This window comes from Canis lupus, chromosome 26, assembly GCF_003254725.2.
Source record: "Canis lupus dingo isolate Sandy chromosome 26, ASM325472v2, whole genome shotgun sequence".
In the NCBI taxonomy this organism is placed as follows: Eukaryota; Metazoa; Chordata; class Mammalia; order Carnivora; family Canidae; genus Canis; species Canis lupus.
This window is the reverse complement of record NC_064268.1, coordinates 29,595,170-29,621,432: the sequence shown is the minus strand read 5'-3', so window position 1 is coordinate 29,621,432 and position 26,263 is coordinate 29,595,170. Positions and strand designations below refer to the sequence as shown.

The 26,263-nt window shown below is 50.3% G+C and overlaps 1 protein-coding gene and 1 non-coding gene across 5 annotated transcripts in view; one reads left to right on the top strand and one right to left on the bottom strand.

Annotated features, from left to right (window-relative positions):
* Positions 1 to 26,263, bottom strand: part of MED15 (mediator complex subunit 15) — a 68,950-nt gene that overhangs the window by 5,735 nt on the left and 36,952 nt on the right. For 2 of the 4 annotated variants that reach the window (XM_025474897.3, XM_025474899.3), the window contains 6 exons: positions 26,032 to 26,083; positions 24,265 to 24,294; positions 22,299 to 22,511; positions 14,574 to 14,818; positions 13,141 to 13,470; positions 11,245 to 11,373 (listed from right to left, as the gene is read on the bottom strand). In XM_025474897.3, the coding sequence (XP_025330682.1) occupies positions 11,245 to 11,373; positions 13,141 to 13,470; positions 14,574 to 14,818; positions 22,299 to 22,511; positions 24,265 to 24,294; positions 26,032 to 26,083 (999 nt within the window). The remainder of the gene's footprint in view (positions 1 to 11,244; positions 11,374 to 13,140; positions 13,471 to 14,573; positions 14,819 to 22,298; positions 22,512 to 24,264; positions 24,295 to 26,031; positions 26,084 to 26,263) is intronic. The other 2 variants (XM_025474898.3, XM_025474900.3) reach the window with 1 other exon arrangement.
* Positions 8,699 to 8,771, top strand: TRNAK-CUU (transfer RNA lysine (anticodon CUU)). Its single transcript has one exon. It is a non-coding gene; the product is annotated as a tRNA-Lys (tRNA).

Here is a 26,263-nt window from a genome sequence, read left to right as displayed (position 1 = left end):
GCCTGCTTCCTGGGCTCAGCCCACACCCCCCACACCCAACTCTGGGACCATCCGGTTCTACAGACCCACTCTGGTGCTTCTCTCAGGGCACTCCAGACACTGGTGCCATGGTTTCATAGCTCCCTCCCATACACTCCTCTGCCATGCTGCTTGGGGGACTGGGTTAGGCTCACTCTGGGGATTGCTAGTCTCTTGGTCCTCGAATCAGGGAACAAGAAAGAGAATTTTTAAGAACACAGATCCTACCAGAAAAACAGGATGCCCACCGTCCTTGCCTGCCCATTCTGCTGGCTGGGGAGAGGGCCCTGGCCTTTCTCCCAGTGCCACTGGACCAAACTCCCAACGAGAAGCACCGTTCCACTCCCACTGAGTGTGCAGGACAAAGCTGCATGGGATGCTGGCGTGGCAGAGGGTATGGAGGCTACGTTATCACACTTTTAACGCAGCTGGGTCAGAGTGGCACCAGACACAAGCCGCTGGCCCACCAGCCCATGGGCAAACAGGATGAGCTGTCCCACCACCTGTGACCAGGCCCCCAGCCAGGGAGTGGATGGGCAGGAACACGCGAGCTCAAGCCCCTAACTGGTGGGCCTAGTTGTTTAGTTGTTCTACCAAGTGAAGCAAATGGTCCCAGGTGATTCATGCTGCTAGCGAGGGCAGAGATGGGCCCTGGGGCAGCCTAGCTGCTGAGTTGAACCAAGTGCAGCAGGCTTCTCCTAGGTGGGACGTGCGTTTCACAATGCTGGGCTACCAGGAGGCCCAGGGCAGGCAGCATGACCCCTGCTCTAAAAGAGAGGCTCCGGAATCCACTCAAGTAGCGATGGAACTCCCAGGACTAGGAAGGTGAACAGGCCATCTTGGAAGAGCCCATGCTGAGCAGCAGACGGTGCCGAGGGAGAAGTACAGGCCCTAGGCCCCACACCGTGGGCCTGGCCTGCTAGGCCAGGAACTTTCCTGGGTGTGGTTTCCCATGAAGCCCCTGCCGTCACCTCCCCTTTCCCTCACCCCGACCTGCTGCCACACACTGCCCTGTGCTCCCTGAAGTTGCCTCTTGCTGTGCCCTCTTCCTGAGTGTAAACCCCCTCACTTGGCCTCCCCCTGGATGGCACGGGCCCCACCTGTCCCCACCTGCCCTAGGGAAGAGCCTCAGCTTTAGCTACTGCTCCAGCAGGTGTCCCTTCTAGAAGGTGTTTGGCTCTTGTCTGTAGTCTGAAGGGAGATGAGGCTTCTCTGAAGGGAGATGAGGCTTCTCTGAAGGGAAATGAGGTGCCTGAGGGCATCATGGCCAGCGCAAGGCCAGTGCAAAGCCACCACAATGGGAGGGCCACCACGCAGTTCACTTCCCACCTAAATATCTGAAGCTGTATTTTATTTTATTTTTTTAAGATTTTATTTACTTATTCATGAGAGAGAGAGAGAGACAGACAGACAGACACAGGCAGAGGGAGAAGCAGGCTCCATGAAGGGAGCCCAACGTGGGACTCGATCCCAGGTCTCCAGGATCACGCCCTGGGCTGAAGGCGGCGCTAAGCCGCTGAGCCACCCGGGCTGCCCATGAAGCTGTATTTTAAAAGACACCCTCGGGCAGCCCGGGTGGCTCAGCGGTTTAGCGCCGCCTGCAGCCCAGGGCATGATCCTGGAGACCCGGGATCGAGTCCCACATCGGGCTCCCTGCATGGAGCCTGCTTCTCCCTCTGCCTGTGTCTCTGCCTCTCTCTCTCTCTCTCTCTGCATCTCTATGAATAAATAAATAAAATCTTAAAAAAAAAAAATAAATAAAAGACACCCTCAGCACTCCGACCCCAGGAATCTTTCCCCACACCTCTGCTTCTGGGTTCTATGGAGCCACCAAGCACGCATGGCTTCCTGGGCATGAGACAGTCCACAAGACACAAACCGGAACAGCCTGCCCAGGCTGGGGGGACAAGTTCAGCGCTTCTGCTTCCTCCCCCAAGCCTGCCTCTTGTGTTCAGCCACGAGCTCCCCGCAGCCACTCCAGTCCAGATCTCTTTACACCTGACAACTCCTCTGGAAAAACGCCTGACTCAGTTGGCAGCGAACATATTCCCCTTCCCAGGCCTTCAGGATCCCCTCCTAAGAGAGCCCACGCTCCCAGGCCTCCCAAATCCCGAGAAGCCACAGACACATAGAGGAAGAGGAGCGGCAAGCCAAAGGCCTCTGTCAAGAAAGAAATGGTTTACCAAGGCGGCTAACAAGAGAGAACACCCTCCCCCGCCCCAGTCTTCAGGTTTACATCCTGTCTACCTAGCTTCTAGGGCAGAGGGGAACAAGAGGACTGTGCCCCTTTCAGCGAAATACCAAGCCCTCCAGAGGGGAGAACCGCAGCCCTGGCTCTACATTTTCCTTCCCTGGGCACGTTCTGCCAGAGGCATAGGCATGTTTGTCACCGTGCCTAGCGCATGCCGGTGACGCTAATGCTGCGCCTCCCAGGGGAGGGAGCTCTGAGTGCCTGCCTGCTGTCACCTGCATATCACATGTAGGAAGTGGGAGTTACAAGGAAAGGGACTTGCTTGAGGTCACATGACTAGTGGAGGAGTCCAAGCATCTCAGGACCATCTACTTTCCTAGCGAGCAAGGACAAGTGTCTGGGAAGAGACCCTACACAATAAACAGCCTGAAGGAAGGAGGAGAGGAAGGCAAGGTTCAAACAGAGGGGACACAGCTGGACCACAGGTGGCTGCTGGGCAGTGGGGCAGCAAGCCTTGTTTGGAGAGCTAAGTGCTATGGAGAAACCTCCGGGAGGGCTGGTGGCACCATACCCTCTAACCTCCTTGGGACCACCCACGCCCACCAGACCTCCCTGGAACTGTCCCATACTCCTGGCCCCTGTACATGACGTGTCCCCAGGAGTCACTCTTCAGAGCAGAGGAATATGGACCCCACTGTGATGCCACCTGCTTACACTGCCAGGGACCCCATGTCACCCCTGGACTCCTGCGAGGGGCACTGTGTCCAGCATGTGTCCAGCACAGAATCCTGCTCTGTCGTGGGTGTTGGGGTCATGAAATGCTCTCCACCCCCAATATGAAGATGCGGCCATGGGACACACTGCAGGGTTGTGGCCACGCTGGGGGCACAGAAGTGGCTGAGATGAGAGCCCTGCCTCGTGAGGGGCTGACAGAGCAGACCTTCTATCCTGCCTGTTTTTCTGAACCCGGTTTGTTACCCCAAGGAAGGAACAAAGAGGACAGGCACTGTGGGCACTGAGCACCTCATGCCAGGGCCTGGAGCTGCCAGCTGCTGAGAGTTCCGCTAGGGCACCTGCTGGATGGCAGGGGCAGCACTGGCTATGTTGTAATGATGCATTTCCAGAATAAGCTAGCTTTGCTTCGGAGGGGCAAGATTAGAACGACACAGACACAAGAGCAGCTGCCCACCAAGTCTGGAACCAGGTCTGTGGCTGGCCAAATGCCCAAGGTGGAGGGTGGTGTCGGGGAGCAGGTTTGTGCTCAGAAGCCAGGACCCTGGGCAGCCCGGGTGGCTCAGCAGTTTAGTGCCACCTTCATTCAGCCCAGGGCCTGATCCCAGGGATCTGAGATCGAGTCCCACATCTGGCTCCCTGCATGGAGCCTGCTTCTCCCTCTGCCTGTGTCTCCACCTCTCTGTGTCTCTATGAATAAATAAATAAAAATCTTAAAAAAAAAAAAAAAAAAAGGAAGAAGAAGAAGAAGAAGAAGAAGAAGAAGAAGAAGAAGAAGAAGAAGAAGAAGAAGAAGAAGAAGAAGAAGAAGAAGCCAGGACCCTGCCGAGAGGCCAGGGTGGGAACAGGGAAGCTGCGGAGCCTGAGCCGAGGGTTTCACTGAGTGTCTTGGCCCATTTTACAGGGGTTGGTGGCTCCTCTGGCCTCAAGCACTGCTGGGGGTCCAACAGTCGATACTTAGCACTGCTGAGGGGGTGACTATGGGGAGTTCTCCTACATGCGTGACCTGTGACCTGCTGCAGTGAGAACAAACAAGTCCACAGACAGAAGTAATTCAAGGCCTACCATGTAGCACATACTCAAAATGTTAGGGACTTCTGTTCTTAATAAAAAATCAGCCTTGCATGTTGAGGTCATTCCCTCACACCCAACACCCAACCTGTCGACCCAATGGATACCAAGCCAGAGGCTGCAGGAAAGGAAAACAAGGTCATCGGAGCTGAGAATCAAAGGGACCAGGATGGGGACACTTGCTAGTGACAGGTGTGTGGGTAACGGGGCTGGGGCGCCTTGATGCACCAAGGGATGGAGCCCCAAGCCAGGAGTTGCAGAGGACTCTGTGCAGCCTTAGGTAAAGCGGAGCTGGGCCTGCTCCACTGAGCCCTCTGTGCCACCTTGGTTATGGGCCCACTTTCCTGCCACACAAACTTGCTCTCTAGCGAGCGACTGTCAAATGGGCTTTTTTTTTTTTTTTTTTTTTTTAATGATAGTCACACAGAGAGAGAGAGAGAGAGAGAGAGAGAGGCAGAGACATAGGCAGAGGGAGAAGCAGGCTCCATGCACCGGGAGCCCGACGTGGGATTCGATCCCGGGTCTCCAGGATCGCGCCCTGGGCCAAAGGCAGGTGCTAAACCGCTGCACCACCCAGGGATTCCTCAAATGGGCTTTTTACCAGCAGATTCCAGCCACTTCTGCCTCCCACTGTGCAATGACTACCAAAAGGGAGGCCAATGCCAAAGAACTCACACTCCATTCAGTAAGGAACTGCTACTGGCACATTTGGGGCAACTCTTAGAGGTCAGAAGGCAGAAAGGGTGACAACAGACCATACCGCCAAATAGCAATGCCTTGGCTTCAGGAAGTCCCCTGCCACTGTTTCGGTGGTGTATGGTGGTGTGGTGCAGGGCCTGGGCTGGCAGCCCCTGCGCACGGCCCATCGGGGGAGGGCAGGATTGTGTGCCAGGGTTACAGATGCACCTGCCTTACAAGAGAGATGGCATTTTACAGTTTTGGCAAATCTGAGGTTTTCCCAGCAAACCCACTAAAATGGAAAGCCCAAGCCCATCAGACGAGGGAACCTTCTTACTCTTTTACTCTCAGAGTCCTAGAAAAGGGCCTGGCCCACGGAATGCACATCACGACAATTTGTTAAACAAACGGCCACACCAGGGAAGAATTCCAGATGTCATACAGTAACAGAGAGCCTGGAATTCATCTCTCTGAAAAAGTGTGATGTACATGAGGTTTTTACATACCCAGGAAAAAGTGCGTATAGGAAATCCTACACTCAACACAATAAATTCTAGAACAGCATGGTACTAGAGAACTTTCCACCATAACAGACTGACTTGGTCTATAATCTGTGCTGTCCAGTATCGTAGCCACTGGCTTCCTCATGGTGCCATGGTGCCAGGTTCCCCTGGGCACTTGATATGTAATTGAATTTCAACTTAAGGAACTGAATTTTTAGTTTTATGTAATTTTAACTAATTTAAATGTAAATACCTACATATGGCTGATGGCTATACAGTATCAACAGCACAGCTCAAGATAGCAAAACTCTTTAGCTATGGTTTCATTTAAGTACAAAAAAGACACCACCATAACTATCTAAAACACTAAACTTTTAAATTTTTTTAAGTAAACTCTACCCCCCAGCGCAGGGCTTGAACTATGACCCTGAGATCAAGAGTCACATGTCCGTCTACCAGCTGAGCCAGCCAGGCACCTCTAAAACATCAAACTTTTTCAGAAGAAAGTTAGCTCCCATATTCTCCGGCAAATGAAAATACTAGAACTATCCAAAGTACTGAAATGAAAATAAACCCAGGTATTTACTCATATACCCCCAAGAAACACATGCTGAGTTTGGCTCACGTGAAGTTGGTCACTCTGAGAATCATGGTGAAGGAAGTCACCGGAGATTACGACGTGCCTCACAAAGGCGCTCATGGACCCTGAGCTCTCTGGGGCCCCTGGGCACTGCCGCATATACCTGCACTGAAGGCTTGACTGGATGGCAGCTGAGGGGTGCGGAGTGGGAACTGGGCTCCTACTTGTATCCCACGTTGGGCCAAGGCTGTGGTGATCATCTTGAGAACAGAGGGAAAACAAAGTGATCCCAAAAAAGAAACAGTGTGTGGGCTGGTGGAGAGGCGTGTGCAGCCTCTGAGACAAGGAGTGCCCATGGGTGAGGGGTGTTTGGGGCTCAGAGCAGCCTGGCCTAAATGTCCCAGCCCACAACATCAAGGCCCAGGTAGGCATGAGGGGTCCACAGGAGCCTCCATGAATGCTGCCTTGTTGGCGGCACTCCTTCAACAAACCTGATCTGTTGTTGGGCCCACAGAGCCCTCAGGGCTAGACCTCAGGGGCCATGGGTGGTGGTTCTGGGAGACCAGGCTCTAGAGACAGACTGTGAAAGACAGTACTCCACCAAAGTCGTTGTGAGAAGTCAACTGTCGTTAAAACAGAAGAAGTGTGCACAAAAGACCCCTCGTGGCACCTTTCCTTCTCAGGAGCACATGTCTGATTAAAATGCCTCTGAGGGCCCGAACTCAAACCATCCGCCTCTCCTCAGGCCTCTGCTCAGCTTCCAGGGAACTGGTTTCCTTCTGTAACTACAGTTGTGGCGAGGTGGGCAAGGGAAGCCTGGCACTCTGTACCTCCCAGGTACATCTCTACAAGGATGGGGTCAGGTCTGTCCTAAGCATACAAGATGACTGCAGACTTCAGAACTCCAGCATGCCCTGGAACTGCTCTCCTCATCCACATGTACTCCTAGAAGCCTAAAGGCAGTGAGCCAGGCTGAGCACCACTGTAGGACTGGGCCTGGCTTGTGCTGACAGGAACCCGGTGCTCTCCTGAGGGCTGGCCGCCCTTGCCCTGGGCTGAGTCAGGGGATGGAGCCTGTGCCTGGTCCCTAGAGAACAGTGTCTGCGTGCACTCACAGTGTTAGGATGAAACCAAGCTAAACTACAACGAAGTTCAGGAGGAAGAACTGACCAGTGAAAAACCAAAACCTCTGACACAGGAGGCTTATGAGCTAGTCCCTGAGACCAGGGCGGCACGGATGGCCATTCAGTCCCTATGGCAGGTATGCCAGGGACAGGTCTCTGGAGCAGAAGAAAGGCCTGCTCTTCCAAGAGGCCTCTGGTATCACATCCGTGTTCACATTCACACCCACTGGTCACATGCAGCAGGCACTGGGGGTGACACAAGCAGTGGCAGATGCCAACCTGCTGGGCTTGGATGTTCCTATAGCCATGTAACAAAGAATCTGCCAGGGTAGGAGGCCAGGAAGCCACTCTCCTAGGGTCTGCCAAAACTTGGGCACAGTCCCATAGAGCCCACCAGCCTGTCAGACACAACATGGGGGCACTGATGGGTTGTGTGTGATCACAGGGTACTCGGGGTAACATGCCTGTCCTCCCCTGGGAGGCACACTGCCCAAATGAGAGTGGGGCCGAAAGCAAGTGTCCTTGGGATTGGCTCTCAGCCTGTGGTCAGCTGGCGCAGCAGTGAACAGTGTCCATTTACAACCAACATGCACTGAGAGGAGCCCACCGGCAGCTCAACAGTGCTCCTTCCAGAGGAGGAAAGGCCTTGAGAAATCAGTCAGGTGGTATGAGAGAGGTGGAAAACTTTTTTCCAGAAGAAACAAAAGTAATAAGGAATGAAAAGCTTAAATCTAATCTGCTACTGACTGTTTTTCTTGTAACTGAGAACTCCCGAGAGGGAAAGTTCATTTTCTTTTAACCCACAAATCCTTTTTTTTTTTTTTTTTTTAACCCACAAATCCTAATAGAAAACACATCAGTAGTGTTTACTGGATCAGATGAGCCATGCAGCCAACAACCACCAACTCCTCCCTTTTTCACAAACATCTATATTCACTACCTCCCAACACACACCTACCCAGAAAGGAATTCAAACTCCATCCCAACGGGCTAAATGCCTGTTCCCACACAGGTCACTGGGCAACACATCCTGGGAAGAGGAGACAGAGGTTCGAGTAGTTCAACAAGCTCAGTGCAAAGTAACTGTACAGCAGCTGGGTCACATGCACACACATCAGGGAAGTGTGCCTTTGAGGACAATTCTTTGTAACTTGAGAATTGTACTTAGAGTTTTCATATACTAACAGAATAGAGGAGTCCAGGCATTTTTGGAAATGGAGAGACCTTCTATTCTGGGTTTATCTACAGTCACAGATAACGTTTAGGAGAGAAAAGGAAGTTAGTGCAGCTCTCCTGTCATATTTTAGTAAATCCCACTATGGGGGACGATGACATCACCTTTCATTTACATAAGTAACGTCAGATGAAACAGAGCCTGGTATATGAGCTCAGGGCTCACCAATTTTCTTGGAACACCCAAAATACTAAACTTTACCCCAGGCTCAGAGCCCTAGTGACCCATCAGGGTTACAGCACTGGTAAGCATGATGGGGCACCTCTTTCCTGCTTTATCTGGGAGGGCACCCTTGAGAGATGAGACATGGAGGGCTGCGTGCTCGGACCCTCTTCCCCCAGCACTTCTTTCACAGAACCACCAGAACCTGGCCATGCATCAGGATGTACTTTATCAGTAACAGTAAAAAACTAGAAATAATTTCAGGGTCCAAGGACAAAACCATCCTTAAGGACAGCAGAAAGCACTCGTGTGTGTATGTGTACACAACTGTACCACAGTGCTGACTGAGGCATTTTAATCATAAGCAGATTTTAATTTTAATCATTTTAATCATAAGAGAGGGGCACCTGGCTGGCTCAGTTGGTAGAGCATGTGACTCTTGATCTCAGGGTTGTGAGTTCAAACCCCATGTTGGGCATGGAGCCTACTTAAAAAGAAAATTTACAGAATGGTTTACTTCTGTTGTAATGTGAATAGGAAAGCAGCCAACATAAAATCCTATGTATATATCCTGTGACCTCAACTATGTAAGAGAACAGAAAAAAAAAAAAAAAAACCAAACTGTCCTGTGCTAGAACAGTTTTCCTTATTTATATGTCTCTCAGCTTCCTATCTTCTATAGTTATCAGATATTTTTTAAAGTTTTTGGGTCAAGGGGGCACCTGGGTAGCTCAGTCGGTTAGGCATCTGACTCTTGGTTTCGGCTCAAGTCATGATTTTGGAGTCATGAGATGGAGCCTTGTGTCGGGCTCTGCACTGGACATGATGCCTGCTTGGGATTCACTTTCTCCTTCTCCCGTTGCCCCTCCCCCTGCTTGCGTGTGCACACACTCTCTCTAAATAAATAAAATCTGAAATTAAAAAAAAAAGTTTTGGGGTCACGGCGCCTGGCTGGCTCAGCTGGTAGAGCATGTGACTCTTGATCTCAGGGTCGGGAGTTCAAGCCTCACACTGGGCGTGGAGCTTACTTAAAAAAAAAAAACAATAATATGTAAATAAAGTTTTTGGGTTAGAATATCTGTAGCCTTGTCTTGTCCACTGTGCCAACCCAGGCTGCAAAGGAAGGCTGTGAATCCAGAGACACTCCTAGGAAGGCCTGTCATACCCCAGGGACCCTACCGCTACTACAACAATGCAGCAAGGCAGGCCTGAGCCCAGAGACAAACCAGAAGATCAGCAGCAGAGCCTCTTGAGGTGTGGCATCTGGGCTGAGAGGCACAGCACAAATGTGTACTGTGCATGGCTGGGGTTTAAGAAAGCTTCCTCCATGGGACACCTGGGTGGCCCAGCGGTTGAGCTTGGCCCAGGGCCTGATCCTGGAGACCGGGGATCAAACCCCACATCGGGCTCCCTGCATAGAGCCTGCTTCTCTCTCTGCCTGTGTCTCTGCCTCTCCCTCTGTGTGTCTCTTATGAATAATAATAATAAAAAAAGCAAGCAAGCTCCTTCCACTGCCAATACCTGGAGATCCCACCACATGGCCATGCAACACAGGACAGAGCCTCTCACCCACTCCCCAAGGCTGATCTGTAATACATGAGAGAGAGGTGGACATCACTCCTGAAAAAGGCGCATGCCTCCTAAAAGCAAACCCACTCACAGACACTCAAGTGATGACCCCCCTTCATCCTCCCCAGCTATCAGAGTCCCCCAAGTTTCCCAGGGTCCCCATGTAGAAAGAAGAGTCCCGGGCCCACCTTAGTTCTCCTTTAGCAGCCCTCCAAGTTCCACTGAGGGAGGAAGGAGGTTACACATCAAGGTTACTCTAGAGGTGACTGAGCCCACAGTTAAGCTCCCATACTTGGCTGGGCTCGGTCCTCCAGCAGAAGGAGAGAGCATGGTAACAGCCAGGAAAAACCGCCCCACCCATGGGTTCAGTGCAGGGTACTGGGTGTACAGAGCATATCTGCTTTAGGGCTTCACCCCTGCCAATACCTCAGGTCCCTCTGCCGGCACACTTCTCAGGCAGCTTCCCATGGACTGGAGTGACATGGCTAGGGCTAGACAGGGCCGATTTTGAGCCTCCTTTCTAGTGACATATCATCAGGCACTAATAGAACATACAACATCCCAGGAGTGCTCGACATGTGCTGCGTACCCAACAGGGTGCTCGGCTGACTCACAGGTAAGGAGTGCGGCGGGAACACAGCAAGGTGGTGGTGGCAGCCCAGCTCAGGCGGCACCTGGGTAGGTGGCACTTCACCTAGCACCTGTGTTCTGTCTAAAGTCAACACTCTCTTCCAAGTCAGTGTCCCCAGTGCCAGGTGAAGACAGAAAGAACCAAGGCCCCAGACTAGATGTCTCCTCTCCTCAGCACCGGTAGGATGGGGTGAGGGGTGTCTGTGGGAAAATCACGAGGCCCGATCTCAAACCCCAAATGCCAACGAGAATCTGGCTTCTACTAAGAAAGGCTGGGCAAGGTCTGCTCTGTCCCATCAACATCCGATATACAGAAGGTGGGCATGACGGGCCTCCGCCACACTTCTCAGCAGAGAGAGCAAGCCCTGGCAGCCAGCTGAACAAGGTGTCGCAGCATGAGCCCGTGCAGTCCGCTGGAGCCAGGCGTCATCGTTCTGGTGCTCTTCCATTTCCAGAACCCCGCTGTACACCGACCGCCAGCCCTGCACTCTGAGCCTGGGCGAGCCTGGGACCACAGTGCTATCCTCTCCCAACACGTGTTCTCAGAGAAAGAGGGAAAGGGAAGATGAGGGGTCTGAAGAGAGTTGGGGGGACTCAGATGTGACCAAGGTGAGATCGCCCCATTGAGGACACCAAGGACTGGTTCCCAGACTACCCGTGACCCAAGCAGGACCCCCAGTGTATGTGGTGTCTACAGTCTGGCTCTGTGCACAGGTGGATAGGCAGCAGCCAGTGACTCCGGAAGCCCTCACCTGCACTCCGGAGCCCACGATCTGGGAGGCCTGCGCTGTTGGGACTGCCGCCTGCGGCTGCACCTGGGGCTGCACCGGCTGCACCTGGGGCTGCACCTGCTGCTGCTGCACCACCATCGGAGCCCGGACCTGAGGGAGGAAGGGAGAGCACTACTGGAGCTGCCCAGGGCAGAGGGCAGACACCCGCCACCTCTGTGGGAGCTCTAAGGCTTGAAGCTCTTCATAAGAAGGGATGGGATCATCATGACTTCACTGGCTATGGTGACACCTTGCTGGCCTCACCTTATCCTACAGCTCATTAGAAATGCCCCACACCAGCCTACCTCTGGGTTGAGCCCACATCCCCTGGCTATGATAAGTGGCATAGCCCTCCCACTGAGGTGTCGCCAGACAGCCACCACTACCCTCTAGGGCTGTGAGCTAAGAGGTGGCTCCCAAGGCCGAGTGCACAGCCCGGCCTACTGGACTTCTGGGCCAAGCACTCTGAGGGTCTACGAGAGCCCCCATTCTTCGAATGAGACCAGGGCTGGTGGTCCCAAAGTGACAGGCGGGATCATGCCTTGCTGCTCACGACCCTCCCCAGGCTTCCAGCCGGGCCATGTGGGCCTCCCATTTGCCTACTACTCAGTTCAAGCATGGCCCATCCCCTCTCCACACTCAACGAACCAAAACAAGAAAAGCCCATAAAAACCAAGGAAATAAGCAAACAAACAAACAAACAAACAAAAAACTATTAAAAGAGCCCCCTGATACAGTTCTCCCTGACTTGATGACAATACTGTGTCCTCGGTATATCACTGACTGGATTTGCTTTGTACGGAGATGCATAAGACTGAAAATAATGGGGCAGCCCGGGTGGTTCAGCAGTTTAGAGCCGCCTTCAGCTCAGCGCTGATCCTGGAGACCCGGGATCGAGTCCCACGTTGGGCTCCCTGCATGGAGCCTGCTTCTCCCTCTGCCTATGTCTCTGCCTCTCTCTCTCTCTCTCATGAATAAATAAATAAAATCTTAAAAAAAAAAAAAAAGACAAAATAGTGTGTTAACCATTATTTTGGTAATGGGTGGCTCAGTCAGTTAAGCATTTGCCTTTAGCTGAGGTCATGATCCCGGGTTCCTGGGATGGAGCCCCAATTCTAGGTACCTGCTCAGTGGAGACCCTGCTTCTCCCTCACCTTCTGCCTGCAGCTCCCCCTACTTTGTGTTCTTGCTCTGTATCAAATAAGTAAATCAAATCTTTGGGACACCTGGATGGCTCAGCAGTTGAGCGCCTGCCTTCAGCCAAGGGCATGATCCTGGAGTCCCAGGATCGAGTCCCACACTGGGCTCCCTGCATGGAGCCTGCTTCTCCTTCTGCCTATGTTTCTGCCTCTCTCTTTCTCTCTCTCTCTCTCTCTCTCTCATGAATAAATAAAAATCTTTAAAAAATAAATAAATACATATATAAAATCTTAAAAAAAAACTGACAATAATACTATTTTCCATTAATACTCTTCTTCAAAACCATGGTAATGACAGAACCTGATTCCGAGCAGTTGGCAGACCACCGTGGACACTCAATGAGGCTGCACACCCACCTTCACAGCGAGAACATGCGTACTGCTGTCCACCTGACCACCCAGTCTTAAAATGCCATGGCTGTTGCCGAAATCAGGCAGGCTGCTCAGGAGAACACTGCTGCCCAGCAGCAAGGGCGCCTCTGTGCAGAGTACGGCAGCTCTTGGGACACACACTCCCTTGCCAAGCTTGATGCTGAGGCTAGCATGGGGAAGGGCCACTGACATCCCAGTGCTTGAAGAGGACACACCCCGCTCTAGCCTCGAACCCCTGGCAACAGCTGCTGGCCATATGTACACCCAGAGAAAGGCTGTAGCCCCTCCATAAGCCACAGATACTCACGAGTTTCAGCTGAGGTTGGGCATACAGCATCTGTCCAGGGAGGGCCGGAGCCTGTGACACCAGAGGCTGGGTCTGTGACTGCGGCGGGAGCTGAGATGGCTGGTTCTGAGCAACTGGTGGCTGTTGGGGCTGTGGTGGTGGCTGGTGGTGCTGCGGGTGGTGCATGGGCTGTAGCTGCTGGGGCAGAGCCTGGGAGGGGGGAGGCTGGGGCTGCTGCATTGGTGGTTGCTGGAGTGGCGGCTGGGCCTGCAAAGCTTGCTGCTGCTGCTGTTGTTGCTGCTGCAGCTGCAGCTGTGCCATCCGCTGTAGCTGCTGTTGCTGCTGCTGTATCTAGGGGCAGAAGAAGCCAGACTCCGTCACCCCACCCACCTCTGGGCCCTGTGTCAGCCTTGGCCCTGAGGAGCCTGCCCGCGCTGCCCTCACAGGACACTGAAGACATGCCAAATGTGTGGCCGTGCTCTGGCCACTGGGCACTGGCCATGCCTGAGCCTGAGAGAATGAAGGGAAGGATCCAGAGGGCTTTGGAAGGGTTATATAGAGGTCCAGCCCCATGGAAGCTGGGGTAAATGCTCGGGTGGCTGCAGACCTCTGCGGCCTCCCCACAGCTGCTTGTCTGGTCACCAGAGTGGGCAATAGTATGAGCCTGAGGGAGATAGTCAATGTCCATTTTCCAGGATGAGGAGGAAAACTGGGACTGAGGATCATAGTCAGCTCTGGGGGAGGGGGCCTCCGAGACCCAGGAGGGTGGCTGCTGGGAAACAGAGGCAGTAAGCCCAGGCCTGTGGAGGGTGGGCAAGTGGAGAGGTCCCCTCAGGCCTTCCCTCCCTCAACCAAGAGCAGACCTGACGATGGATGCTTAATATGTCTAGATGCTGCCTGCCAACCACAGGAGGAAGAAAACAGTTTCTTCTAAGCAGGGCTTCTAATGTGACACTGCTGTTTCCCCGTGGGAGACAGGAGGTTCAGTTAGAGCTGCGTCCAGACACCAAACCATTCAGAGACAAAACAGGAGGCATGCAAGTACTCAACAGAAACATGCTCATAGGACGGCTCAGGCATCCCTGCGCCTTGGAGTGCTCTTCTCACTTCTTGCTTCAGTTAATGCCTACACGAATCGCTTATACCCAGAAGCCTTCATGGATCCAGCGTCCCCTCCCTTCCCTGGCACACAGTAGGCCCACGGCCAGACATGAATCCTGATGGAGAGGCCCTCCTTGTACCATCCCAGTGCCCGCCTGACAAGTTGGGGCGTCTTTCTCCTCCCTGCCCTGGGCTCTGCGGGAAGCCCCCAGAGGAGGAAGCCCGGGCACCGGGCATCAGGAGGAGCTGTGGCCACCTCCGGGTCCCCACACCCAGAACTGTGGCTGGCGTGTGTCCACGGCTCCAGGGCCTCGGATGGGGGAGGCTGAGCATGGAGCCGGGGCACCTAGTACCTGCTGCTGGTTTTGATGATGCAATTTAATCAGGTGTTGCTGCTGCTGCTGCTGCTGCTGCTGGAGCTGCTGCTGCTGCTGCACCACCGCCTGGAACTGCTGCTGCATGGCATTCTGCTGGGCCTGGAACTGCTGCTGCTGCTGCTGTTGCTGCTGTTGCTGCTGCTGCTGCTGCAGCGCCACCTGCTGCTGCTGGAACTGCTGCTGCTGCTGCTGCAGCGCCACCTGCTGGAGCTGCAGCTGGGCTGGAGGCAGAGCGGCGAGTCAGGCGGGGCGCAGCGCGGGGAGGGCGGGCCCACGGCCCGCGGCGCCCACAGGCACTGGAGCTCCACACTCCATGTAGGAGAGACCAACGGAGGCGCCGGGGACACTGTCTGCGTTGATTATGGAATTTATTACTCTGAATTTCTCTCTGACAAGAGAGAGGAGAGAAAAGGGCCAATTCCGTCTTTGGAATGGCCAAGAGGCCCAGCCTCTGGCAACCACTGAGCTCCTCTCGGTCTCTCTGTGGAGTTGCCAATTCTGGGCACCTCTTATCAATGGAATCTCACAGCATGTGGCTTTTTGTGACTGGCTTCTTTCATGGAGGGTAATATTTACAAGGTTCACCCATGTTGCAGGCGCAGTTCATTTCTTTTTATTGCCGAATAGTATTCCATGGTAAGGATTTGCTACATTATGTTTATCCACCCATCAGCTGATGGACCTCTGGGCTGTTTCCACCTTTTGGTGGTTATGAATCATGCTGATATCAACAAACATTTACAGGATTTTCTGTGGTCCAGTTTCTTTTGGGGTGATGAAAATGTTCTAAAATTGATTGTGGTGATGGTTGCCCAACTCTGTGAACACATTTAAAAATCACTGAACGTTGCACTTTAAATGGGTGAACCACAAGTATGTGAATTATAATTTCAAAAATTTGTTATTTTAGAAAAAGAGAAATAATCCAGAGATCCTTTGTACACTTTGCCCAGTTTCCCCAAACAGTACCATTCTGCAAAATTATAACATAATGACACAATCAGAATGTGTGCTCATTTGTGTAGGTGTGTTAAGTTCTATACAACTTCCTCACCGGGGTGGATTCAGTCACCATCAGAGTCAAAGATACTGAAAGTTCCAACATCACAGGGATCCCCCAGCACCACCTGGTGTCACTTCCTTCAATACCCTGGGCAGCCACTAAGGTGTCTTCAGTTTCCAGTATTTTGTCATTTCAAAAATGTTACGTAAATGGGGGCTCTCTAGGATGACCGCTTTTTTCATTTAGCATGATTCCCTGAAGATCATCTAGGATGCAATGAGTATCAGTAGCTCTTTCCTTTCCACTGCCAAGTTGTATTCCATGATACAGGTATCTCTGTTCAACCATTCATACCATAAAGGACATTTGGGAGTGATCATAGATTTGGACTATCATAATGCTGCCACAAACACTCACATACAGGTTTTGGTGGGAATTTAAGTTTTCATGTCTCTGGGATAGATGACCAAGAGTGTGACTGCAGGGTTGTATGTTTAATTTTTAAAGAAGCTGAACCATTTTACATTCCCACCAGCAATGTACGAGTGATCTGGTTTCTTCTCATCCTTGCCAGCATTTGGGAGTGTTATTTTAGCCATTCTGCTGCTGTATGAATTTTTAAATTTCTTTTTTCATTACAGACTTCTGTTTGACAGCGAGGAGACATTATGTGTATGGCAGCACTACTGTGAGAGTGTTGAGGCTTGTTTTATGGTTTATTCTTGTATTTGTTCCATCCACATGCCTAGATGACGATGCTGTTCAAATCTTTGCTAGATGCACCCCCTCTCGTCTGCTTAACTATCAATAACTGAGAGGAGGAGCTGTCCAACGCACCTTTCATTTTAAAATCTTTTTGTGTCTTATATTCTAGGTGGGTTTCTTGTAAAGACAATATAGCTGTAGCGTTGCCTTTCATTTACAATCTCACATTTCCTATCTTTTAGCAGGAAAGTTTTGTCAACACATTCACATATATTGTGATTGCTTGTATTTCTCAGCTTATTTGTATGTCTTCTCTTTCCTAAGCTTCTTTCCCTCCCGCTTTTTTTCCAGCTTTTTGAGGTATAACTGACATTTTTTTCCTTCCTTTTCTGAATTATATATGTATATTTACATCTTTATTTATTTAGGGATTTTTATTTTTAAGTAATCTCTACACCCAATGCAGAGATCGAACCTTGAGATTTAAGAGTCACACACTCCACCGACTAGACCATGCAAGTCCCTCCGAATTATATTTTTGTTGGATGATTGAGCTGAATTTTGTGTGTTGTTTGGATTTTTGGTTTTTTATTACATTTTTTTTGTACTGGTTTGGGATTTACAAACTATTTCTATTGTTTTAGCAATTTTTCTTTTTTTCTTTTTTAAAAGCAATTATTTTTTCAATTTCATCATGCATATTTAACTTACCAAAGTATAAAATTTACCCATATTTTAACCTCTTTCCCAAATATAAAAACCTTAGAACACTATTTTTTATTTTTTATTTTTATTTTTTTTAATTTTTTATGATAGTCACAGAGAGAGAGAGAGAGAGAGAGGCAGAGGGAGAAGCAGGCTCCATGCACCAGGAGCCCGATATGGGATTCGATCCTGGGTCTCTAGGATCGCGCCCTGGGCCAAAGGCAGGCGCCAAACCGCTGCGCCACCCAGGGATCCCAGAACACTATTTTTTAAAATAGGTTTCACATGCACATGATAGACTTGGTATCTGTACTTGGGATACACTTCCTAACTTCCATTTAGTTTGGTCACTGTTTATCTTCTTACACCCATATAGCACACTTACATTAAGAGGCAGGACAGAGTGCCAGAGTGGCTCAGTTGGTTAAGTGTCTGCCTTCTGCTCTGATCTTGATCCTGGGGTCTTGGATGCAGCCCTGCATCGTCTCAGGCTCCCTGATCAGCGGTGGAGTCTGCTTCTCCCACTCCCTCTGCCCGCCTCCTCCAACTTGTGCTCTCCCCCTCCTCAAATAAAACTTTTTTTTTTCAAATAAAACTTAAAAAAAAAATCAATTAATTAATTTTTTAAAAAGAAGGCAGGAAGGGATAATGGCTGGGGTACAGCCTCTGACCCAGACTGCCTGGACTCAAGCCCCAACTCTGTCACTGCTCTGTACCTCAGTGGAAGAGAAAATAACAGTACCTACACACTGAACTAAGAATTAAGAATCTGTTATAGGGGACGCTTAAGTGGTTCAGCGATTGAGCATTGCCTAGCTCAGGGCATTGATACTGGAGTCCTGGGATTGAGTCTCGCATCAGGTTTCCCACAGGGAGCCTGCTTCTCCCTGTGCCTGTGTCTCTGCCTCTCTCTGTCTCTCATGAATAAATAAATACGGTATTTTAAATAAATACATACATATATAAATACATAAATAAAAATCTGTTATAGGTAAAACACTCAAAATAGTGCTTGGACTGTAGCACATCTATATAGTTATAGCTGGGAGCATTATTATTTTATAGAGGTGATTTTTGTTTACACCAGGGATTTTCAACCTTGTGTTGACCAAAATTTTGGGATAGAGAAGTCTAGGTTGTAGGGGGCTGTCCTGTGCATTTAAGAGGTTTACCAGTATCTCTGGCCTCTACGCTAGATGCCAGTAGTGCTCCCACAGTTGTGACATCCAAAATGTCTCCAAATACTGCCAAATATCCCTCAGGGTACAAAATAGATGAGAATCACTGCTTAGATTTACACACACTGGCTACCTCACATAAAAATTGTTTCTTTGGGCGGCCCAGGTGGCTCAGCGGTTTAGTGCCACCTTCAGTGCAGGGCCTGATCCTGGAGACCTGGAATCGAGTCCCACATTGGGCTCCCTCCATGGAGCCTGCTTCTCCGCCTCTCTCTCTCTCATGCATTAAAAAAAAAAAAAAAAAAAAAGTTTCTTCTATCATTTTACATCTGGCATCACAGGAAGGACCGTCTGAGAAATAAGAGGAAAGGGTGAGCAAATAAAAAACCTTTTAGTGAAGGTCTCTTGGACTTTGTTTATCTAAAATGTCTGCTTCCCCCTAGTCCTTGGGAGTTTTGCTGGCACATGACTAAGGTCGGTAGCTCTATCCCCTGGGCTCCACCAACCTCCTTCTCTCTTCTTGATACCATCACCAAGTCCACTGAGTTTATTTCTTGCTCATTTCTAGCAACTGGCTATTTCTAAGGTACTCCTCTGGCCTTTGGTGTTCTGTGGTTTCCCAAAAATGGGTTAAGGCAGAGATGCCTTATTTATCCTGCTTGGGACCGTGGGGTTTTTAGCCACCAGCTCCTCACAGACTGGTGTGCTTCTGTTCTCACTACTCGGTCGTTTTATTAGTTGTTAGACTCTAATTTTATCCTCTGCATTTCTTTTTGGAGACGAGGCAGAGAATCTTAGCAGGCTCCGCGCCCAGCGTGGAGCTCCATCTCACAACCCTGAGATCATGCATGATGTGCATGATCTCACGTCTTAAACGACTTAAACGTTTAAAAAAAATTTTTTTTATGATAGTCACAGAGAGAGAGAGAGAAAGAGAGAGAGGGAGAGAGAGAGGCAGAGACACAGGCAGAGGGAGAAGCAGGCTCCATGCACCTGGAGCCCGATGTGGGATTCGATCCCGGGTCTCCAGGATCGCGCCCTGGGCAGGCGCCAAACCACTGCGCCACCCAGGGATCCCCCGACTTAAACATTTAAACGATTGAGCTACCCAGGTACCCCTTATCCTCTGCATTTCTCACCCTCCTATTTTCCATGTCCTCTTCTCTGGACTACATTTTAGATAGTGTCTTCAAATGTTGCCTCCAGTGCACAAATTCTTTCTTTAATTGTATCTAAACTGTTGTTCATTCATTTCCACTTTTTAGTTTCAATAATTTTATTTCTCATTTCTACAAGTTTTCCCTGGTTTGTTCTCAAAACTGCTTGGCCACTCTACCAGCCATTATAGTGCCTGTTCATCTGGAGTTCCATCCTTTATTTCTTTAATCAGGCCACACCCATAGCTAACAGTGGTTATGTGTGTGGTCCCTGGGCATCTCCACATCTGTTCATTGTTCCTATTACCTCCTCCTGGTGCCTCTACTTCCTTTCAGGCTTGGTCTTTGATTGTGTGCTCAATGCTTGACCTTAATCTGGAATTCCCACAGGCCTAAACTAAGGGCACTGTCCTCCAATCTGCTCTTCCTTCTGGGGGAGTGAGGTATGCCAAAGGCCCCAGCACAAATCCCGCTACCCATAGGGATTCCAGGCTTGCTTTATCCAATCTTGCAGTGGGCCAAGGCACAGCAGGCAAATGCTTCTACCTTCCACTGGGCCTACAATCCAAATTGCAGCTAGGATCTACTTGGCTAGAAGGACGATGGTTCCTCAGCATCCAGTCTGTCAAACAGCCAGAAATAGGCCTTGTTTTTAAAGTTGGTTTTACAGACACATGATATAAAACTCACTGAGGAACAGAAATGTAGAGTGAAAAGTAGGTCTCCCTTCTAATGCTGTATTCAAGCCCCCCAGCCTCACCTACAGCCAGTGGTCTGTTTCCATGACGAATCCAGGTCACCAGAGACTACCACAGTGTGTCCCAGGCTATCCTTTAAGAACCCTTGCAAAACCTCTGGCCCTGCCCTGAAGCTGCCTTAATCCCACAGTGGCATTCGGAGAAACTGTCAGAAAGGAAAAACAAATGTCCATAAGGCCACAACCACTATTTCACAGACCAGGCAGGCAAGCAGTCCGAGGCGGAAAGGGAGGACTCTGACAGGCAGCAGTAGGACATGGAAGTAGAGAACCCACATAAACCTACACAGAAGACCAGGTCCCTCAGAAGCTGAAAACAGGATGTGGGTCAAGGTCAGACTGGGCGGGGGGAGGGGAGGTATGGGCAAGATGCCCAAGCTTTGCCACTGAACTAACAAAGTCTTAGGAGTGAGACAACAAGGCAAATAATGCTAGCATTCTAAATTCATACACTTTAAAACTATTTTTTATTATAAAAAATAAAAGTGTGATAAAAAAAAAAGAAGTTCAAGCAGAGCATAACAGAAAAAAAAAAAAAAAAGAAAAAGAGCCAGATGTGGTACTTCTCCAGGGCACCCTTCCATGAGCCGCCCTGCATGCATGTCAGATACACTGACAAGACAAGAGGGGACAAAGGAGCTGGAGATGAAGAACACGAGCTGAGTGTCAGATGGCAAGACATCAGTAAGGAGAAGAGAATGATGATCTGAGAGGGAAGAGGATGCCTGGGGATGGGGGGGTTCCAGGGCAGGAGTGGACAGGAATGAGGCTGCACATGGCCTCTGTGAAGAGCAAAGTGACACTTCCACAGGAAACTCAAAAACAAAAAACAGGGGTGCTCGGATCAGGCAGGCAGCTTGGGTTCGACCCCAGCTCTTGTGGGCAAAGCAGATGTAGGGACGCTGCTCTCTTTGGAGTGTTACTATGAGGGATTCATGAGAAAAATACATAGAAATGTTACAACCTGTTCATGAACCATGGTCACAGCAGCTTTATTTGTAACAGCCCAAAGCTGGAAACCACTCAAAGTCCTTCGGGGGAATGGATAAATAAACTGTGGAACATCCCCTCCATGGAATACAACTTAGCAATGAACAGGAATGATTTACTGTTGCAACCTAGAGAATCTCAAAGGCATTACACTGTGTGAAAAAAAAGCCAGTCTCAAAATGTCAAAAGTGTGATTCCATCGATGTAACATTTGCAAAGTGATGTAATTATAGTGCTGGGGAACAGATTAGCAGTTGCCAGGGCCTGAAGCTGGAGGGAGGAATTATTAAGAGATGATGGAAAGGTGCTGCATGCTGACTGTGGTGGTGATACCACGCATTACAAACCTCACGAACTATACCCACGTCAGCTTGTGGGCAAGCACGCACGTAAGAACTGATGATGTCTGAAAAAAGGCCACTTGAGTTGGCAGGACTGTTCCAACGTTCATTTCTCAGTTTGACAATGAACTAAGAGGTTAGCATTGGGGAAGCTGGGTGAAGGGCATGTGTGCACTCTCTGTGCCATTCCGCAACTTCCTGTGACTCTTAAACTATTTTGAAAAACACACACAAAAATTAATACAAAGGGGGAAAAAGTACCAAAGCACCTCACAGTACTGAAGTACATTCTGCATGCTAAATCACTGTTTGTGAAAATCAAAGGTCCAATAAAACAGGCCCTAGAAGGGAGAGGGAGACCGGCACCACATACCCACTACCAGCTGGAGGAGCTGCATGGAGGGGATGAGGGGCTGGGTCCTGCAGAGAAGCACCAAGAGGGCAAGACATCTCCTTCAGGGATGCCTGGTCAAGGGGCAAAGGCAACGATGGAAGGGATGGCTCCTGAGATAGGTGTCTTCTAGGGGGTTGTGCAGGTGCTGACAGCACTGCTTTATGGCTAAGAATAGCCTGAGACATAATTACTTCAGGTACAAAACACAACTCCTTGGATTGAATCCCAGACTATCCCAATCTCCTCTGAGTCCTCCACTCCTGCCCAGGGGTAGGAGGGCCTCGGTGTCACTTACCCTCTGATAGCCTGAAGAAGGTTTGGAACTTTGTTCCCCCCATATATAACAAAGATAAAAAGAAAGAGCTACTTGGAGTTTCTCCAAGCTTTCCTCAATACCATCCTAAGCAAAGGAATAAAATGCACATTGTCTGCAAAGAAAGTGGCAGGTTCTCTGAGAAGCATGGTACTCACTCTGTGGTGCTGCTGTAGATACAACAGCCATGCCGTGTGGGGCCATCCCTGAGGTGCCGGGGGGTGGCTGCCCTGAGAGGGGCATCGGCTGCCCCATGGTGCCAAGGCCACCCATCCCGCCCAGAGACTGTCCTGGGCCCCGAGAAGGCATGCCGATTCCAGCTGCTCCTGCAGCTGGCCCACCAGTCAGGCTCTGTAGCGCATTCATAGGGTCTGTGGGAACACAAGGGCAAGCGTCTCAGCCAAGTGCCTGCTGAACCGCAAAGCTCTGAAAGCTATGAGGCCTCACAGAGCACACACTTCCTCCCACCTCCAGGCATGACTCCCTCAAAGCCCGAAGCAGTGAAAGGCCAGAGTCCTGGGAGCCTCTGGGCCCCCAATTGCCCACCACATCCCAGAGGCCAAAATGCCAGTGTGTGTGTCACTGCTCTTGGATCGTGAGCCCTCTTGGGTAGGGAACGCATCTAAAACCCTAGTCTGGCCTGTGCCAAGGTCCTGATGTTGTGGGACAAACAAATCCTTGAAGACATGTAGCAGCTCCCACCCCTCCTGGCTGTACACCCTTCCTGCTGGGTGAGACACAGCTGGAACCCCAAAGACAACAAAGGACAGCAGGTCTTGGGGATCCCTGGGTGGCTCGGCAGTTTGGCGCCTGCCTTTGGCCCAGGGCGTGATCCTGGAGTCCCGGGATCGAGTCCCACGTCGGGCTCCCAGCATGGAGCCTGCTTCTCCCTCTGCCCCCCTCCCCTCACATAAATAAATAAATCTTAAAAAAAAAAAAAAAAAAAGGACAGCAGGTCCTTCTTCATAGTAAGAAAGAGGCTGTGGGCTAGAGAATTGAGGGGGCATAGACAGATGTTCTCCAGGGAAGTTACAAGTCTCCGCACACACCAGAAGCCCACCTCTGCTAAGTCTGTGCAGGACCCCCTGCTATGGAGTTTTCAGGACATCACACCAAAACAAGCTAAAGTATGCAGGAAGCATGCGGAAAGGGTCCACAGAGGGCCATGAGGCACACTGACACTTGCCAGTAGGCAGTGGGGTCCGCTCAGTGAGCAATGCCATGATGTGGAACAAGTTGCCCAAGACTCTTGTCACAATAGTGGAAACTCAAGGCAAACAACTACCTAGAGACAGGTATGGCCCAGCCAGTGTACCCTGAACAAAACTGGGGGCTGAAGGAGCCCACACTCCAATGCCAAGAACCCAGATATTTTCCTGGCCATACACTCTTGATCCCACCCAGTCCTGACTGGCTGATAATCCCTGCATGTGCCAAGAGAGCCCAGCAAGGAGGCCGGACCCAGAGAGGCGTGGCCAGCTCTGTCGACGCAAGCTTGGGCACCCAGCATTTACAGCTGTACTGCTGCAGTGAGACAAACAGCATGCCAAGCTGGCTCCCTTCCTAACAGATCAGAGCTCAGCTGGCCGTCAGGGATTTGCTAAACTCCTTCACTGGCAGCTTGGTCAGCAACACCAGCGCACATCAACAGTTCCCACATGATAAAGTCTTGAAATTAAAAAGATAATAATTCTTAACTTACAAAGAAACTTTGTCCCTCGAGGAAGTGAACTCATAGCTACTCTCTAAAAAATACTACTACAAAAAAAAAAAAATACTACTACAGATTATTATAGTAAATATACCATGATAATTCTCTTCCAGATAGCTCAAAATTTTAGATAATGTCTCCATAACTGTGAGTTTTTAATTATCTTTTCGCTGGACAAAAACAGTATTTGAGTGGTATGGGATGGTGAGGTCTCTGCAGCCAGCCAGGAAAGAGGAAGCATGGAGGAGGGCTGGGCGTGGCTCTATTCTCATGGCCAGCCAGAGTTCTTTCTGTGAACTTTCTCCTCTAATGACAGCTTAACCCAGGCGCATGCAAGCATCCGCAATTGCATTCTTGCAGCCCCAAACCCAAGGTTAGAATAAAACTTTAATTCGAACAGGATAAACTCTTACCACTGACAGAAGCTTGAGATTTTTTGTTATCTGTGTTTAAAAAAACAGAAACAAAAAACAAAGTAAACAAAGTTTTATATAACCACATATTTCCACAATAAGTCAGCTTTGGAGGCATTTGCCTAAAGGTCATTTGCTGAAATTAAACAAAAGATAAAAGATACCTTGGGCGTGTGTGTGTGTGCGTGCGTGCGTGCATGTGTGTCCACTCCGGGCAAAAGTGACACTTATGGGGGTCTGAGGGAAGAGGGTCTAGAACGGCCCATGGTCAATCCAGGGCCTCGGAGAACTGCCTCCCAGGCAGAAGCTTGCTGTGGGCCTAATCTGGCTCTCTATCCTTCCTGAGTGCAGCGTCTCAGTGGGGCCCCGAGCAACAAACATGAGAGCTGTAGGGATCTGCGATGGGCCCGGAACGATGCCAAGACTGCCACGACACCTCCTTTTTCAGCTTGTTCTGGTGAGGCAGCAGCCCCACTTTCTCCATGGGGAAAGTGAGTCTGTCCAAGGTTGGCTAGAAGTCGGATCTATAGCTGCCCCTAGCACCAGGAGGTAAGTGCTGCAATAGGGCCTTCCTCGCTGGGTGAGGGACAAGCCGGTAGCAGGCAGCGGATATGCCTGGCCCCCAAGGCTGTGTACACCTATACCAGAGCCACTTCCCAAACAGGCCAAGACAGCCCAGCCCTGACAAGCCGAGCCACTTGCCACGACAAATCAAGGTGTCTCATCCAGGCTGCTCATTCCTCAGGCTCCTAGTTCTGGCAATTTGTTCTAAACACCATAGGACCTTCCCAAACATGGCAAAGAGAGTAGAATCAAGTTCATCCAGCTGTCATTCTAGTAAAAAGTCAGTATGGAAAAACGCAATACCTATGGACCACACAGGGGCTCTGGGGTTCCCAACATCTCCTTTTGTCTGAGAGTACTGACTAAAACTGTAGCCACCTCTACAAGTCCAGACAGAAGCCACTGGACCGCCAAGTGTGTGCTCCAAAGACAGCCTGTGTCAAGAGGAACCCATCTCTTGTGGTCACACAACTGTAGCCAGGCCGGCAGGAGGCGCTGTTGACTGAAACCCCAGAGGGCCCTGCCAACCTGGTTTCTTTTAAACACTGTGACCATCCAGGAATACTCAAGTGTCCTCCAGGCTTATGTATAACACACAAGACCACCAAGACTCCTGAGCCCAGTCTGCAAGGACACATACTTCTCAAGAGCCACTGATGCCCCCAGGCTGGGCTGACAGGACCCCAGCAACCCCAGCAGGACCCTGTGAATCAGAGGGGCTGGAATGTAGTAGGCGATGGGCGACCCTCAGCAGGCAGGGAGCCAGAGGCAAGACTCATGAAGCTCCAGTCTGACACAGGAGCCACATTTAGGTTAGACCCCCAGGGGTCAATAAACCAACTCCTAGGGAAGGAAGTTTCTTTTCCAGGATAAACCTGGCTTATTTAAGAACTGCCTAGAGACAAAGGCAACAGTCTTTTGAAAAAGGAGATGTTCATGGACAAGCAAAAATAGTCCAGACCACTTGAAGGCTAACATTTCCATTATGCCAAAATCAGCATTTTTGAGGTTGAGGCTTTGAGAGGATGGGAAATGGAATCAAATGCAAAGCAATGTCGAACTTCCCAGAAAACAGGAGCTTTTTTTTTTTTTTTACAGACATTCTGCCACAGGCACTGTGGCCAAGAAAGCCTCCACCGCCCCAAGAAAGGCCCAACCTCTCCTGGCCATCAAAAACACCCAGAAATATAAATTTTTACTTACGAATGTCTCGAAAATGGATAATGAGCCTGGCCACGAGAGAAAGGTATTCGTCCTAAAAGTAAAAACAGGAAGCAGTTTAATCCCAGATGAAGAAGTGAAGCTGTGTGACGGCCCTTCCCACCCCCCTGCGCTGCTGTGTCACGGAGCACAGGGTTCTTCCTCAAAGGCTCTTAGCCCGCCTGGCTCGGCGTCCTCTGGAATCTCTCAGAGAAGAGCTGTCAGTGCTCAGCTA